Source organism: Hypanus sabinus, chromosome 10 (assembly GCF_030144855.1).
Source record: "Hypanus sabinus isolate sHypSab1 chromosome 10, sHypSab1.hap1, whole genome shotgun sequence".
Lineage (NCBI taxonomy): Eukaryota > Metazoa > Chordata > Chondrichthyes > Myliobatiformes > Dasyatidae > Hypanus > Hypanus sabinus.
In genome coordinates, this window is record NC_082715.1 from 107,621,894 (window position 1) to 107,640,875 (window position 18,982).

An 18,982-nucleotide genomic window follows, 5' to 3' on the forward strand; every position below is an offset into this window, starting at 1 on the left:
CCAGGGTCAGACACAGAGTGAATCTCCATCACACACTCCCAGGGTCAGACACAGGGTGAATCTCCATCACACACTCCCAGGGTCACACACAGAGTGAATCTCCATCACACACTCCCAGGTCACACACAGAGTGAATCTCCATCACACACTCCCAGAGTCAGACACAGAGTGAATCTCCATCACACATTCCCAGGGTCAGACACAGAGTGAATCTCCATCACACACTCCCAGGGTCACACACAGGGTGAATCTCCATCACACACTCCCAGAGTCAACACAGAGTGAATCTCCATCACACATTCCCAGGGTCAGACACAGGGTGAATCTCCATCACACACTCCCAGAGTCAGACACAGAGTGAATCTCCATCACACATTCCCAGGGTCAGACACAGGGTGAATCTCCATCACACACTCCCAGAGTCAGACACAGAGTGAATCTCCATCACACATTCCCAGGGTCAGACACAGAGTGAATCTCCATCACACACTCCCAGGGTCACACACAGGGTGAATCTCCATCACACACTCCCAGAGTCACACACAGAGTGAATCTCCATCACACACTCCCAGAGTCACACACAGAGTGAATCTCCATCACACACTCCCAGGGTCACACACAGGGTGAATCTCCATCACACACTCCCAGGGTCACACACAGAGTGAATCTCCATCACACACTCCCAGGGTCACACACAGAGTGAATCTCCATCGCACACTCCCAGAGTCAGACACAGAGTGAATCTCCATCACACACTCCCAGAGTCAGACACAGGGTGAATCTCCATCACACACTCCCAGAGTCAGACACAGGGTGAATCTCCATCACACACTCCCAGGTCACACACAGGGTGAATCTCCATCACACACTCCCAGGGTCACACACAGGGTGAATCCCCATCACACACTCCCAGAGTCACACACAGGGTGAATCTCCATCACACACTCCCAGGGTCAGACACAGGGTGAATCTCCATCACACACTCTCAGGGTCACACACAGAGTGAATCTCCATCACACACTCTCAGGGTCAGACACAGAGTGAATCTCCATCACACACTCCCAGGGTCACACACAGAGTGAATCTCCATCACACATTCCCAGAGTCAGACACAGGGTGAATCTCCATCACACACTCCCAGAGTCAGACACAGGGTGAATCTCCATCACACACTCCCAGGGTCAGACACAGAGTGAATCTTCATCACACACTCCCAGGGTCACACACAGAGTGAATCTCCATCACACACTCCCAGGGTCACACACAGAGTGAATCTCCATCACACACTCCCAGGGTCACACACAGAGTGATTCTCCATCACACACTCCCAGGGTCACACACAGAGTGAATCTCCATCACACACTCCCAGGGTCACACACAGAGTGAATCTCCATCACACTCTCCCAGGGTCAGACACAGAGTGAATCTCCATCACACACTCCCAGGGTCACACACAGGGTGAATCTCCATCACACACTCCCAGGGTCACACACAGGGTGAATCTCCATCACACACTCCCAGGGTCACACACAGAGTGAATCTCCATCACACACTCCCAGGGTCACACACAGGGTGAATCTCCATCACACACTCCCAGGGTCACACACAGAGTGAATCTCCATCACACACTCCCAGGGTCAGACACAGGGTGAATCTCCATCACACACTCCCAGGGTCACACACAGAGTGAATCTCCATCACACACTCCCAGGGTCACACACAGGGTGAATCTCCATCACACACTCCCAGGGTCACACACAGGGTGAATCTCCATCACACACTCTCAGGTCAGACACAGGGTGAATCTCCATCACACACTCCCAGGGTCACACACAGAGTGAATCTCCATCACACACTCCCAGGGTCACACACAGGGTGAATCTCCATCACACACTCCCAGAGTCAGACACAGGGTGAATCTCCATCACACACTCCCAGGGTCACACACAGGGTGAATCTCCATCACACACTCCCAGGGTCACACACAGAGTGAATCTCCATCACACACTCCCAGGGTCAGACACAGGGTGAATCTCCATCACACACTCTCAGGTCAGACACAGGGTGAATCTCCATCACACACTCCCAGGGTCACACACAGGGTGAATCTCCATCACACACTCCCAGGTCACACATAGGGTGAATCTCCATCACACACTCTCAGGTCACACACAGGGTGAATCTCCATCACACACTCCCAGGGTCACACACAGAGTGAATCTCCATCACACACTCCCAGGGTCACACACAGAGTGAATCTCCATCACACACTCTCAGGTCACACACAGGGTGAATCTCCATCACACACTCTCAGGTCACACACAGGGTGAATCTCCATCACACACTCCCAGGGTCACACACAGAGTGAATCTCCATCACACACTCCCAGGGTCACACACAGGGTGAATCTCCATCACACACTCCCAGGGTCACACACAGAGTGAATCTCCATCACACACTCCCAGGGTCACACACAGAGTGAATCTCCATCACACACTCCCAGGTCACACACAGAGTGAATCTCCATCACACACTCCCAGGTCACACACAGAGTGAATCTCCATCACACACTCCCAGGGTCACACACAGAGTGAATCTCCATCACACACTCCCAGGGTCACACACAGGGTGAATCTCCATCACACACTCCCAGGGTCACACACAGGGTGAATCTCCATCACACACTCCCAGGGTCACACACAGGGTGAATCTCCATCACACACTCCCAGGGTCACACACAGGGTGAATCTCCATCACACACTCTCAGGTCAGACACAGGGTGAATCTCCATCACACACTCCCAGGTCACACACAGAGTGAATCTCTATCACACACTCTCAGGGTCACTCACAGGGTGAATCTCCATCACACACTCCCAGGGTCAGACACAGGGTGAATCTCTATCACACACTCCCAGGGTCACACACAGGGTGAATCTCCATCACACACTCCCAGGGTCACACACAGGGTGAATCTCCATCACACACTCCCAGTTTCGGACACAGGATGATGCTGCTGCCTGTACAGTCACTGTACCAAACGCCAACCTCCCCCGCCCGCCAGTTCAGTTCCCTGCACACTTAGCCGCTGGTTCTGCGGCACAGTTTGACACGGATCGCCTGCGTCCCGGTATCCAGCAGCAGCCCAGCCGCGGTTTGCATCGCTTCTCTAACCTGCCGGGCAGTCAGTTGTCAACAGCGGCGCTGGCGGAAAGAGGAGCCGCTTCGATCGGCGCTGCGGTCACGTTGCTGCACTAATTGGTGGTGAATGTAGGAGTGAAATAATAACCTTCACATGCTCGCAGATTGAATGGAGGCAGGAGGCCCCTGGGCTGTGCGAGGCCCGAGTTCACACCCACCACACTCTCAGCCGCATTGGCTGGAGCCGAGCTGCCGGGACACCCAGCACAGACCGGCCGCCAAAGCGGGAGGGGGAGAGAGGGCGAGAAATGGGAGGGGAAAATAAGAGGTGGGGACATGGTGGAAAGGGGAGACGGGTCAAAGTGAGGGGTAAGGGAGGGGTTAAGGGGAGAGGGCAAAGAATGTAAAGGAGAGGGAGAACAGGAGGGGGAGTGTTGAGGAAAAGGGAGATAGACGGGTGGAGGGGAAGGTTGCCGAGCGAGTGGAGAGATGAAGTGGGAGAATTAAAGAGGGAAGGGGAGAAATGAGAAGATGGGTGAATATGGAAGAACAGAGGGGAAGAGGAGTGAGGGATAAGGGGAGAATTGAGGGAGGTCAGTGGGGACAACGGAGCTGGGATAAACGAGATTAAATTGAGAGGGGGAGCTGACAGAGGGGAGAAGCCAGGTGTGAGAGGAGGTGAACGGAGATGGAGGGGGTGAAGACAGGCAAGGAGAGAGGGGCTGAAGGCAGGGGAGACACGAGAGGGCTGAAGGGGTGAGGGTGACAACGGGGGAGTTGATGGGGACAGGAGAGGGAGAAGAAGGCAGAGGGAGAGAGACAGGAGGGATTGGGGTGAGAGGGTGAAGGCAATGAGGAGCAGGGATGAGTTGAGGGGGAGGAAGGTAGGGAGTGGTGAAAGCTGAGGGTTGAGAAGGCGATGGAGAGAGAGGGGGAGAACCAAAGGTTGGGATGGTGGGGGAGAGGCAGAGGATAGGGAGCCAAGCATGGAGCAGGTTGGGGAGGCAAAGACTGGCGAGAATGGAAGGGAAGAGTGGGTAGAATTGAGGGGAGGAGAATATGGAGGCAAAAGGGAGAGAGCAAGAGAACGGATGGGGAGGGGAGGGGGAAGAATGGGGGAGGAAAACAAGGGTGAAAGGGGCGAATGAGGGGCACAAGGTCTGACGGTCATGAGGTCACTGCTGGCTGTGACAACCAGCTTCAAGCTGTGCAGCTTTAATACAGGGGTTTCATCGCACCAAGGAATGCTGGGACATCCAACTTCCATGGCTAGCTGCCTTCATCTCGTACCTTTCTGGTTTTGCCCTAAGGATGTTTAAATCTTGCTAATTAATAAAAATCTGAGGTGAGAGCAAGAATCAGTTACGGTGAGCAAGAAGGTAATTGTGCTTCCAGGTGGGGTCTGCATTCCTCACCAACACCACTCCATTGGCACATGGAGTTCCCAACCCTAGGTCCACAGACCCTCGGCTAATAATGGGGAATCCCTGAACTAATGAGTGCACCAGGGAGATTCAGCCAGGAAGGAGCAAGGAATGAGATAGAGCGGTGGAGAGCTGAGACAGTTAGGAGTACAGGAGATCCCACCACCACCACCATCATGGCCTCAGAAACATCCCACTCCCCCTGCTGCTCTGGATTCAGCAAAGAATGCAGCTGTGAACTGCACAACACTGAAGATTAAGCAGTTAATGGGATCCCACAACATAAATGGTTATAATAACTTCACTATAGCCTGAGAGCTCTTTGGATGCCTACCTCTTCCACCCCCCCCCCCCACATACACCACACATTTTCCTGTTCCTCAGCCACTCTTCCCTCTCACCCTGTCCCTTTCCCACTGAGCCTGCCTCTCCCCCTCTTTCTTTCTCCCTTTCCCCTCTTTCCCTCCCTCCCATTTTCCCTTCCCCCTCCTCTCACTCTCCTGCCCCTCTCCGTCTCTTTCCTGACCTTTCTGCCCAGCCTCCATTTCTGTTGCTCTCACTCCCCTTCCCTCCCTCTGTCACACTCCATTTTTAACCTTAGCTCTTTTATCTCTGTCCTGCTCTGTGTTCACCCCAAGCCTCCCTCTCCCTCTTTTCTCACCTTGTCCCCTGCTCGACATTCCTCGTCTTCTGCTGTCTCTATGTCCTTTTGCGTCTCTCGCCGCCTGACAGACGGTGACAGCTGTGTATCTTACAAGTTCATGCTGCCCTTTTTAACATAGACATCTAGGTTTCACTTTCACATCATCATTTCCATGTTCCATCTTCACATGAAACTTCGTGAGACCAATTCACTTACTCACACTGACACTACCGAACAGACTGTCACTGCCTAACTCTGCAAAGCCTGTCCACCATCTACAAGGCTTAAGCCAGGAGAGTAACAATACACTTAACTTGTCTGGATGGTAACAGAACCAACATCTAAGAAAGTCAACCCCTCCCCCCCCACCCCACTCCCAGAGGACAGAGCAGGCGTTTGACAGGCACCCTGTCCACAATCATTCACTGGCCCACAGGAGGAGCAGGCGTTTGACAGGCACCCTGTCCACAATCGTTCACTGGCCCACAGGAGGAGCAGGCGTTTGACAGGCACCCTGTCCACAATCATTCACTGGCCCACAGGAGGAGCAGGCGTTTGACAGGCACCCTGTCCACAATCATTCACTGGCCCACAGGAGGAGCAGGCGTTTGACAGGCACCCTGTCCACAATCATTCACTGGCCCACAGGAGGAGCAGGCGTTTGACAAGCACCCTGTCCACAATCATTCACTGGCCCACAGGAGGAGCAGGTGTTTGACAGGCACCCTGTCCACAATCATTCACTGGCCCACAGGAGGAGCAGGCGTTTGACAAGCACCCTGTCCACAATCGTTCACTGGCCCACAGGAGGAGCAGGCGTTTGACAAGCACCCTGTCCACAATCATTCACTGGCCCACAGGAGGAGCAATTTGACCCACAGGAGGAGCAATCTGACCCATCTACAGGTTAAACTGTACCAGAGTCCATGAACTCCAACCACACCTGCCACTTCTAACAGTCAGAAGCATAAGGGCAGCAACAGTCTGGGGAACATCACCTGCAGGTTACCTCCAAGCCCCTCACCATCCTTCACCATTACTGGGTCAAAGTCCTGGAGCTCCTTCCCTGTCAGTGTGCTGGGTAGGTCCGTGCCGCTAGAACTGTGACACCTCACCGTGGAAGGGCAATCACATCCCTTAAGTGAAACAAAATCACAGCTGCAGAATTCACTGTTCTTCTATCTTCAATTCTTTCACTGTGGTTATTTTCTAGTTTGGATTAATCTCCACAATTCCAATGCGCGTCATAAAAGGATTATGCTACATGTGCATGATAGAGACAAGAAAACGGGCGTCTGACTAGATTGCCTGGCCCCCCAAACCTGCCCTGCCATTCAATATGATCACGACAGATGTTCCCCAGGCCTCAACTCCTTTATGCCAGTCCTCCACAATTCTCTATTCCTTATCTTTCAGAAATCCGTTTCCCTCCACCTTAAATATATCTAATGATCCAGCCTCCACCACCATTGAAAAAAACAAATTCCTGAGATACAGAGTGAAGCACCATCAATAACTCTCGGAGACGGGAGGCGAGCGATAGGCTTTTATTAGCTGCAAGAGACCACCACACAACATCCTGGAGACTGAGGGAGGAGCAGTGCCTCCAATTGCCTTTATACCGGGGTCTGTGGGAGGAGCCACAGGAGCAGTCAGCAGAGGGGCGTGTCCAGACAGGTATATGTAGTTCACCACCTGTTGTGAGAAAAATGTTTAATATATTCTTACCAAAACTATAAGCAGTAGTCTAGGAGTGGCCTCACTAAAACCCTGTGCAATTGTTACTAAACTCCCCTGTTTCTAAACTCCAGCTTCTTTTCAATAACGAGCAGTATGCCCATTGGTCTCACACCTGGTAATGCACAATATTAACCTCTCTATACTTCACTTATTTGCAAGGTTAAGTCAAGTTTATTGTCATAGGCACAAGTATGTGTATGCACAGGTGCAATGACAACAATTGCTTGCTGCAGCATCGCATGCACACGGCATCAACAACGTGACATTCACAGCATGGGTAATAATACGGTGCTCGGCTCTTCAGTGAGTCTGCTAATAATAAATACAATCTTTAATAATAAACGCTGCCTGGGCAGAGTGAAAAGCGTTATCAAGGACTCATCTCACCCTAACCATGGACTCTTTACTCTCCTCCCATCCGGTAGGCGCTAAAGGAGCCTCCACTCCCACACCAGCAGGCACAGGAGGACCTTCTTCCCTGAGACTGTGACCCTGCTGAACCTCACATCACGGCACTAAGCTGTATTGCACCCATATTGTACTGTCTCAGTACTTTTATATTTGTATGCTGTAGCACTTTTTATTTGCAGTTATTTTGTAAATAACACTATTCTTTGCATTTCTGGTCAGATGCTAACTGCATTTCATTGGCTCTGTATCTGTACTCAGCACAATGACAATAACATTGAATCTAATCTAAAATCTGAATCCATTTTGTTCTCCCCATGACCTTCCTGCCACATAGGGGAAGTTTACAGTGGGTAACCTACGTATGTTTGGGGTGTGAGAGGAAACCGAGGCACCCAGAGTAAATGAGAGAAAATGCAAAGTTCACATAGACGTTGCTGGAAGTCAGCTTCAAATCTGGGTCTCAACATCTGTGAGGAGCAGCTCTATCTACCGTGCCATCAGGAAGAAGAAATTAAGGCTGAGAGAGGAATATAAAAATAGAGATCAGAATCAGATTTAATATCACCAGCATATGTCGTGAAATTTGTTAACTTTACAGCAGCCGCACAATGAAAAACATGATAAATAAATATAGTGAAAATAATTGAGTTACAATAAGTATTTATATGTCTATTAAATAGTTTAAGTAGTGCAAAATTAACAGAAATAAAGAGTAGTGAGGTTGTGTTCATGGTTCAATGTCCATTTAGAAATCAGATGGCAGAGGGGAAGAAGCTGTTCCTGAATCGTTGAGTGTGTGCCTACAGGCTTCTGTAGCTCCTACCTGACAAGAGGACATGTCCTGGGTGGTGGGGATCCTTAACGATGGATGCTGTCTTCCTCAGGCACCGCTCCTTGGAGATACCTTGGATACTACAGAGGCTGGTACCCGTGATAGAGCTGACTAATTCTACAAGTTTCTGCAACTTACTTCAATCTTGTGTAGTGCCCCCCCCATACCAGATGGTGATGTAGCCAATCAGAATGCCCTCCACAGTACACTTGTAGAAGTTTTCAAGTGTTTTAGTTGACAACCCAAATCTCTTCAAAGTCCCAATGGAATATAGCCACTGTCTTGCCTTCTTTATAGCTGCATCAGTATGTTGTGTCCAGGTTAGGTCCTCAGAGATATGGACACCCGGAAACTTGAAATTGCTCACTCTCTCCACTTCTGATCCCTCTGTGAGATACACAGGATTGTACAGATGCTGGAATCTAGAGTAAAACACAAAACGGTTGAGGAACTCTGGGTGAGGCAGTATCTATGGAGGGAACTTGGCAGTCAATATTTTGTGTCAAGATCCTTCATCTCGAGCTAGCAGTCCAGATTAAGGGTCTCAACTCTGACTGTTGACCGTCCATCGATGCTGGAGCCCCGTGACCTGTGTTGTTTCTCAGGGGCTCATACTGGGACCATTGTTCAGTTTTGGAACGATATTATTAAACTGGAAAGAGTGTAATAAAGGTTTACAAGGACATTGTCGGGGCTTGAGGACTGAGTTGTAGGAAGAGATTGGACAGGCTAGGGCTCCTTATTGAGAGGTGATTTTATTGCGGTGTATGGAATAATGAAGGGTATTAATAAGCTGAATTCACTCAGTCTTTTTCCCAAAGTTGGGGCATCAAAAATTAAAGGACATAGGTTTAAAGTGAGAGGGGAAAGATTTAAGAGGAAGTTGAAGGACATAACTTTTACTCAAAAGGGGGTATCTAGAGTATGTGGAATCAGCTGCTAATGGAAGTGGTTGAGGCAGGTACAATTACAACTTACAAACTACATTTGAACAGACACGTGAATTGGAAAGATTTAGAACATTATAGGTCAGACACTGGCAAGTTAAATTAGCTTGGATGAGGAATCCTGGTTGACGTGGACCAAGGGTCTGTTTTCATGCTTCGTGACACCATGCTGCCAGAACTGCTGAGTCCCTCCAGCATTCGATGGGTGAAGGCACATTCATGGTGATGTATTCAGGCTATATCCTGTCTCAACAAAATCTGCTTCATTGGTGAGATGTTCCTTGTGTTCTTTCTTCTCATTATTGTAGAAGGCCTGTACACAGAGTGGATCTATTCTGAGTGTAGTCACATGTGTTTGCACAGTGGCTATTTCAGAAAGAGACAGCATGTGCAACAAGGGGGCAGAGGAAGCTTTCCTCTCTAATAACATTATTGTGTTAATATTGTTATGTGATATATGTACTACATTTTGCACATTCATCTGAGGAAAGTTGTTTCATTTCGTTGTATACATATTTACAGTTGAGTGACAATAAACTTGAACTTAAGGATGAAGATATTCTTCATTGACTTCACTGCCGTTACCATGGATAACAAGTGATTCCACTTGGAACAATAGTTGAAGTTAGCAGCAGTGGTTTGTCTTTCGCCCTCCTGCTAAACCTAGTGGGGAACTATTTGTTGCAGGAGAGAATAGGTTCCCTTACCATGTAAATTCAGTTCCAATTCTGCCTCCAAAGGAGAAACGGTTGACACGGCTGGCTGTTATTGGATGCCTGGATGAATGACTATTCTTTTTGTTGCATTTTTATTGAAGGAACTTCAGTTTTATTGGCTTAAAATACATTAAGTACATGGTTTCATTATGATTGTCCAGTTTTTATCTGCAATTTGAGAAGGATAAGGGCAGATCGGAGGTGTCAGTGTTGCAGTTGAACAGGGGAAACTATGGAGCCATGAGGGAGGAGCTGGCCAAAGTTGACTGGATGGATATCCTAGCAGAAAAGACAGTGGAACAGCAATGGCAGGTATTCTTGGGAATAATGCACAAGGTGCAAAATCAGTTCATCCCCCAGAGAAGGAAGGATTCAAAGGGGGGAAACGGGCCAGAGTGATTGACAAAGGAAGTCAGAGATTGAATAGCATTTTAAAAAAAAGGAAATATGATAGAGCTAAAGTGAGTGGGAGGACAGATGATTGGGAAGTTTTTAAGGAACAACAGAACTTAACTAAAAAGACAATACGGGGAGAAAAAATGAGGTACGAACGCAAGCTAGCAAGGAATATAAAGGAGGATAGCAAAAGCTTTTTTTAGGTATGTGAAGAGAAAGAAGATAGTTAAGAACAATGTTGGGCCCTTGAAGAATGAATTGGGTGAAATTGTTACGGGAAACAGAGAAATGTCAGAAGAATTTAGTAAGTACTTTAGATCTGTCTTCACTAGGGAAGACACAAGCAATCTCCCAGATGTATGGATGGGCCGAGGACATAGGGTAACAGAGGAAATGAAACAGATTGACATTAGGAAGGAAATGGTGATGAGTAGACTGATGGGACTGAAGGCTGACAAATCCCCACGTCCAGATGGTCTGCATCCTAGGGTACTAAAGGAGGTGGCCCTGGAAATTGCGGATGCATTGGTAATCATTTTCCAATGTTCCTTAGATTCAGGATCAGTTCCTGAGGATTGGAGAATGGCTAATGTTATCCCACTTTTTAAGAAAGGAGGGAGAGAGAAAACAGAGAACTATCGACCTGTCAGCCTAACATCAGTAATGGGGAAGATGCTAGAGTCCATTATTAAGGATGAAATAGTGGCATATCTAGATAGCAGTGATAGGATTGGGCCGAGCCAGCATGGATTTACCAAGGGTAAATCATGCTTGACTAATCTATTGGAGTTTTTCGAGGATGTAACCAGGAAGTTAGACAAGGGAGATCCAGTGGATGTAGTGTACCTCGATTTTCAGAAGGCATTTGATAAGGTCCCACATAGGAGATTGGTGGGTAAAATCAGAGCTCATGGCATTGGAGGGAAGATATTGACATGGATAGAAAACTGGTTGGCAGATAGAAAGCAAAGGGTAGCGGTGAATGGGTGTTTCTCCGAATGTCAGGTGGTGACTAGTGGGGTGCCACGGGGCTCGGTATTGGAACCACAGCTGTTTACAATTTACATAAATGATTTAGATGAAGGCATTGAGAATAACATCAGCAAGTTTGCTGATGATACTAAGCTGGGTGGCAGTGTGACATGTGATGAAGATGTTAGGAGAATTCAGGGTGACTTGGATAGGCTGAGTGAGTGGGCAGATACTTGGCAGATGACGTTTAATGTGAATAAGTGTGAGGTTATCCACTTTGGGAGTAAGAACAGGAAGGCAGATTATTATCTGAATGGTGTAGAGATAGGTAAGGGAGAAATACAAAGAGATCTAGGAGTCCTTGTTCATCAGTCACTGAAGGTGAATGAGCAAGTGCAGCAGGCAGTGAAGAAGACTAATGGAATGTTCGCCTTTATTACAGAGGGAATTGAGTACAAGAGCAAGGAAATCCTTTTGCATTTGTACAGGGCCCTGGTGAGACCACACCTGGAGTATTGTGTACAGTTTTGGTCTCCAGGGTTAAGGAAGGACATCCTGGCTGTAGAGGAAGTGCAGCGTAGATTCACGAGGTTAATTCCTGGGATGTCCGGACTTATGCAGTCTTATGCAGAGAGGTTAGAGAGACTGGGCTTGTACACGTTGGAATTAAGCAGAATGAGAGGGGATCTGATTGCAACATATAAGATTATTAAGGGATTGGACAAGATAGAGGCAGGAAATATGTTCCAGATGCTGGGAGAGTCCAGTACCAGAGGGCATGGTTTGAGAACAAGGGGTAGGTCATTTAGGACAGAGTTAAGGAAAAACTTCTTCTCCCAGAGAGTTGTGGGGGTCTGGAATGCACTGCCTCGGAAGGTAGTGGAGGCCAATTCTCTGGATGCTTTCAAGAAGGAGCTAGATAGGTATCTTATGGATAGGGGAACCAAGGGATATGGGGACAAGGCAGGAACCGGGTATTGATAGTAGACGATCAGCCATGATCTCAAAATGGCTGTGCAGGCTCGAAGGGCTGAATGGTCTACTTCTGCACCTATTGTCTATTGTCTATTGACTACTCTCTGTATTGTGAAAGTGCACAATCTGATTGCTAAATGGTAAAGATTACTGTTTAGATTGGATTAGCATTCTGTCAGCTGATCTCTAATGTATTATAACTAGTGCTTCTTCAAAGCAAAGGTGTATAGACAACTTCAGGTAGCATTTTACTGTAGGCACTGTTGGATCAACTATTTAATTGTATTTTTCTTTGAAGTTTAACAATTAACAATTAATTATCTACGATAAACTCTTCTTGGGCTTTCACTTGTACTGTTTGGTTAGTCCTCATAAAATCAGGTTGCTGCCATCCCACTTTGTTTACAGTTGAATTCCAGTTCCTAATTAGAGCAAGACCTTGGTCTTTGTTAAAATTCTTATCCTCTAGTTTTATTTCTTTGGCTTCCTTCACTGGATAGCCCCAAAAACCATTGGTGTGGCACAAAAGCAGTCAGGAGGGATGGATTACAGGGGTAAAAACACCACCAGTCTGAACGTGCCCAGCTATCATTCATAATGAAGATGGCAGCGTTTGCCAATGAAATGTCAGTTAAAAATCCATATCTGTACCCAGCTGGAAGCCTAAGAGTTTATTCATCATGTATGCCAGGAAAGCTCATTAACTTTTTTTCAATTAATTATTTGCTTGTATTTAAGTAATTCTTATATGCAAGTTTAATATTCCTCTAGTGGCTATACCTGGTACCACAGTATTGAATGTGATCTCTAATTGGTCAATTCTTATCTATAGATTTGAACGGAATTTTTCTTACCTCTGTAGTATAAGAATAGTTGTTCCATGCTAGATGGCATCTTTAATCTGAGCTTTCTTGATCACTGTCTGTTCAACTTTACTTTTTTCTATCAAATCTTAATAAAATAATCATGAGGCAACAAGTTTTGTGCCTCTTTCCTGACTTCTAAAAGAACCTTGGATTTAAATCCCAGAATCTAATAGCACTTCCACTGAGAAAATGGATCTTGGTCAGAAAGACTGAGATTGGACATACATAGATTGTTCTCAGAATCGTCAGAGAGACATGATAGAGTTTGATAAAATTATGAGAAGCAGAGTTCGGGTAGGTGGTCAGGGTCTTTATCCCAGGGGAGAAAGGACAAAAATCAGAAAATAGAGGGCACGCACTTAAGGTGACAAAATCAGTGTTGTGAGGCAGGTTTCATACACAGATAGTAGGAGCCTGTAAAAGGCTGCCAGGGGTACAGGTGTAAACAGATATGAAAGTGGAATTTTAAAAAAAGCTTTTGGATGGTGCATGAACATGCAGGAAATAGAATGGTATGCAGGGAATAGAGACAGGAGAGAGTTAGTTTAATTTAGCATCATGTTCAGCATAGACATCGTGGGCTGAATAGCCTGTTCTGTCAATGTCAAGTCAAGTTAATTTTCATATGCACATGAATACACAGGTACAATGAAAATCTTACTTGCAGCACATTGCAGGCACATAGCGAAACATGAATTATATATAATTTGTTTTTACAAGAAAAGACCATTAAAAAGAAAAAAAACAAAGCCCATTTTAGTGCAAAGTGATCAAAGTGGTCATAGAGTTGCTAGACTTTGGTGATGAGTGTTGTACCAGTTGGTTCCAGAACTAAATGGTTAAAGGGAATAAGCTGTTCCTGAATCTGGTGGTGTGGGACTCCAGGCTTCCGTACCTCCTGCCTGCTGGTAGCTGAGAGACAATGTCATGAACCGGATCGTGGGGATCTTTGACAAACATCTATGAACATTGGCTAAAGAAGGACTCAGACCAGAGAAGCTGGCCATCTTTTGATGTTTTAAATTAAATTCCAAGGAGACATTGGGTTAACACTGGGTAAAATGTGGTCTGTTCATGGAAGTTTAAAGCAGCATCTGTTACTGACTCTCTCTGATACTGTCTCCAAAGTTTGAGCAAAGATGTAATTTGGGATCTGAAATTGTGTTAAATCTCCAAGTAATGAATATGTGTATTAGGAGGAGTGTTACTGCTTAAAGGAATATTCTGGAATAACAACAATACTGAACTTTTCAGACATAGAAAAACAAAGATTCTAGGCAGAATAAAACTTACTCTGCACTCTCACATCACACACTCCCAGGGCATTGTCAGCACAGCTTAGAGGAAAAACACACAGTAAGGCTCCTTATTTATTGACCTGCCTCTTACTTCTGGGGCTGGGATAATACTGGGCAGACTGGTAACTTTTTTAAAAAGGATTGACAAGAAGACTAAGAAATCAGAGTGCCTGACTTCAGCGAGTATGCAGAACTGAGTGGGACTGAATTAAAAAGGGTAAAGCTCCCTTTATCACGCACTCCTTTATCTGGGGACAGTGCTGATTGGCTGAGAGACTAAGAGCACCTCTGCTCGATCAATATGCTGGCTGCTGGTGGAAAAGAATGAAAAATGTTCTTCAGAGAGTAAACCTCCCATTACAATGTTCTATCGTACACTCAGAGGGCAGATCATGTTAGTCATTTAAAGTCCATCCTACCTGTAAGGTCCTCTTCTTTTGGAGAGTTGGTGGAGATGATTGAACAAGTGTCTAGGCTGGGCAGCTCTGAAATCACCTTCCTGGTTGCTCAAGACTTTAGAAACATGATTAACAACCTGCACTCTGCTCCCTGCAATCTCTATCCCATTTCAACTGCTCAGTCACCAAGTTCCAGTGAAGATTAGTCAGACATTGCTCTAGAAATTGAGCAAGTTCTGTTCACTACACGCTGTTTTCTACTTGAAATGGCTGATGCTGAAAGAAATGGACCCATGAGGTGAGGGATGCAACACTGATGTTGGGAAGTGTTCCAGAGAAGAGTAAAGCATTGTTAAGCTAAGATGGTAAAAATAAGGTCAGGATGAGATGGAGACTCACAAGTTCAAATATCAACTCAACATTTGGGGAAGGCGAAAAGTTCCAGAACGAAATGTCAGTGACAGAGATAGAGAAATTTCTGAATGTTTGTAAAAAAAAAACCTGCAGCTAACAAATCTGCTACCCCTACCTGGTCAGGCTCCTGTGTTTGTCCCATTCCCAAGTGAGACTCTCCAGGGGCAGCTAGGGGTGAGGGAGAAATACCAGCTTTGGACAGAACATCCCTGATTCTGAGAATAATTAAATTAAAGGGATAGCAGAGCATGAGAGAGGACACCGGGAGAAGGAACACTGAATAGGAGTGCGAGAGGCTACCAGGGAAGTTGTGTAAGCAAGGACAATGAGGGAGGCATAGAAGAAAGGAAAGTGAGGATAGAATTCAAGAGGGAATGCAGAGGGAGGCTTCCACTGAGGGAGCCGTGCAAGTGAGGACTGTTGACCAACATGGCATTTGCGTCCAACGCTCCTTCAGCCAACATCTTCTGGATAGATCATGAAACCATATATTTCACTTCTTTTATGTCTTTTATGTTTGTGATTGTGGGAGTTGCAGTTTGGAGACCGTTTGGGTGCTTCTGTGCTCTGCAGTCTCCGAGGGGATTCCGGGAGGCAGAAACCTTGAGGCGAGAAGGCTGTGAGCCAAAGTTGGACTCCATTTAGCCAATGAAAGCTTCCATTGTTCACCAATTAAAGCGATGAGGGAGATTGAAATTCTGGCTGCCTGCCCTTTAATCACTGGGGGATCACCCTGCTACAGAGAGGGAGAATGTTGCACAGGTTTTCTGCATTTTGGATGTGGACTTGGACTGTAGACTTTGTTTTTCAGTTTTATGAGTTTTTTTTGTATTGTGTTTTTTGCCCGATCTTTCTAGTTTTTTTGCGTATGGAGGAGGAGGATTTTGGTGTTGATGTGCCTGTTTAATTTTCGTTCACTTTTGAGTGGGGAGGAGGGATTTGGGGTTGGTAATCGTGCTGGCTTTCTTTTCCTTTTTGGTTTTGTGACTATCTGGAGAAGAAGAATTTCAGAGTTGTATACTGTGATAATAAATGAACCTTTGAACATTAAGGTTTACGAAACAGAACATGCAGGGAAACAGAAGTCAGAGTCATCTGAGCAAAAAGACTGAGGCATGTGAGAAATTATATTGAGGGGAGAGTGCAAGAGGATAGGGAACATGTGAGAGAGGACGGAGGAGACATGAGAGGTGACACTCTACAGGCATGAGAGAACAACAATCTGTCCCATCCCATCAGCCAGCTCCTTCCACTGTGAATTAGTTCCCATCAGGCCCTGTGCAATTTCATTTCCAAATTCCTGACAGCCTGTTTTTGCCGTCACCCAGGAAAGGGTGTAGAGCATCACCGGACGTTACACAGAAGCAATGCACAGAAGATGAACTCGTGATGTCCCAAACTCCCTCATGGCAATGCTGGCTTCTTTATCTACACTGGACTGTCCCTGCAACTGCAACACTATTTTCTACATTCTGTTTTCCTTTCATCGCCACAATGTACAGATGATCTGTCTACATGGCACTCAAACAAAATATTTTCACATGTGACAATAATCAACAAATTTCAATTCCTTCCTTCCCAACCTCCAGCTCCTGCCCTCTACTTTCCCTGTCTTCTGTTCTTCCACCTCCTATTGCCTCCCTTCTGCTTTCCTCCTCCCCCCAGTCCCTCCACGGCTCGTCTTCTTGCCTCTCTCTTCCTCTTTACTCCACCACCACCTCCTTCTCTCCTCTTGTCCCTCCAGTATCATTTGCTCAAGAGGTCTGGAGATGGGGGGAGTGTTGATAAAGGACTTTCGGACTTCCCATTTTCCCTACAGATCTCTGTCTTCAGCATGCTGCCCAGGAGGTCTGGAGCTGAAGCGGAGTCAGAGTCACCAGCACTGATACTCCTCACAGCTGCGTATTAGCTTCGGGTTAAAGATTAAACACCGCTATATCAAAACAGAAAGCAAACAGCGTGTGTCAAGGTTTGACTCTAACCGATGGCAGGGAGCAGATGACTTTCAGTGTGCAGAGGGCTCCCTGCTCACATGGTCTGTGTGAACTCAACAAGGTGCTTCCCCAGAGCCTAGTCTCGGCACATTCCTCCTCCTGCTGCGAGCTCCTGGATTTTCTCCTGACTGGCCGAGCAACAGGGGTCTTTTAGAAGACTCATGGAGTAGAAAAATAGAGGGCTATGGGTAAGCCTAGTAATTTCTAAAGTACATACACGTTTGGCACAGCTTTGTGGGCCAAAGGGCCTGTATTGTGCTGTAGGTTTTCTGTGGTTCTATCCGTGGTCTTGGTCAGCCTGCTCTCGGAAAGACGCAATTAAACTCAAAGTAGTACAGAAAAGATTTAGGAAGACATTGTCAAGATGAGAGGCTCCGAGTTATAGGAAGAGATTGGCCAGGAAAGGGCTTTATTCCTTGTGATGTGATTTGATGGCATCCGTTAGTCTCCCGAGACCATGGATCTGCGCCTGGAAAGTCTTGCAATCTCCAGGGTGCAGGCCTGGGCAAGGTTGTATGGAAGACTGGCAGTTGCCCATGCAGCAAGTCTTTCCTCTCCACTCCACTGATGTTATCCAAGGGAAGGGCAAGGGCTGAGACAGCTTGGCACCAGTGATGTTGCTGGAGTTGTCAGAACGAGGTTGAAGATAACATTGGACTGCCTTAGGGACTCCAGCTCCAGATTTGTCCTCAGGGTTTACTCCCATAGCCTTTCCCATGAAGGGGTATGGCCACAAGGCAGCGCAGGTTTGAAATCAGAGTTTTCCCTCTCTTAGATGGACTGCCTTCCCAGGTTGACAAGCTCCATCTACCCGAAGCACTGGTTTTAAGGTGCCAGGACCCACCTTCACCCCTTCTCCTGTCAGTAGAAACAGTTCTGCCGGGCACATTGATATGAAACAGCATTTAAACTCCCTCACTACACACTTCTCATTTTTAAGAACACTATTCCCCCACAATAGTAAATAACCATTGTTCTGTATTATTCTCCACCTATCATCTTTATTCTACTCACATAACCTTCTTTCCAGAGTTTATGCCCCCACCCAGCACCTTCCTCTCCACCTTATTTTCTGCCATTACAGCCTTCCTTCCCAAATCCAGTCCTTTACCACTGACATCTATGAAATCTCTGAAGCCCCTTTGAGATTACAATTTTCTGACTTTTGACTCAGCTCCTGCGTCGAGAGACAATTGTTCTTGATCATCATTTTACTAATCATGGGATTATCTAAAGACCCCATGCTTCCTCCTTGAACTAAAGCCCAAATAACTCCTTCCATCCACACATAAAACACCAATTCCAATTCCACTTACCTACAAACTCACCTAATCCAAGTCACACCCATCTGCTTTGGAAAGAGAACAATGTGCATTCTAATAGGCAAGTAAAATTCTGCATCACTCAACACAACTGTGGGAGATCTTCCACACTTACTGGAGCATTGCAAGGAAGAGACTCACATCAGGTTTCTCGGATGCACTTTGGGGAAAGAAAATTAATGCTAGAGCACCCAGCAAAGTTCTTATCCAGCAAATATTTACAACAAAAAGCAAAAGTGATCACAAGCCTCCCAAATTGCTAACACAGCCCATCTGCTTTAATTATGTCCTTCAGGACTTTTAGGAAAAAAATGGGTTTTTTATCTAGTCTGACTAAATGCAATCCTTTCCCAATAAGGTTGACTCTTAACTGTCCTTCAAAACAGTCCCAGTTCAAGGTCAATTAGGGATGGACAAAAAATGGAATGATCACATCTCATTAACATTTTTTTTTACATTACTGGCAACTAATATCCAGGTAGTATCCAGGTAGA

General features: G+C 46.4%; 2 protein-coding genes across 2 annotated transcripts in view; one reads left to right on the forward strand and one right to left on the reverse strand.

The window, feature by feature from the left end:
* The window catches only part of LOC132400951 (uncharacterized), a 64,823-nt gene extending 60,073 nt beyond the window's left edge, over nt 1-4,750 (reverse strand). Inside the window, exon 1 of the mRNA XM_059982555.1 lies at nt 3,174-4,750. Within this exon, the coding sequence (XP_059838538.1) occupies nt 3,349-4,407 (1,059 nt within the window). The 5' untranslated portion in view covers nt 4,408-4,750 and the 3' untranslated portion in view covers nt 3,174-3,348. The remainder of the gene's footprint in view (nt 1-3,173) is intronic.
* LOC132401345 (equilibrative nucleoside transporter 1-like) overlaps nt 1-18,982 on the forward strand; it is a 379,498-nt gene that overhangs the window by 208,989 nt on the left and 151,527 nt on the right. The gene's annotated exons all lie outside the window — the stretch shown is intronic.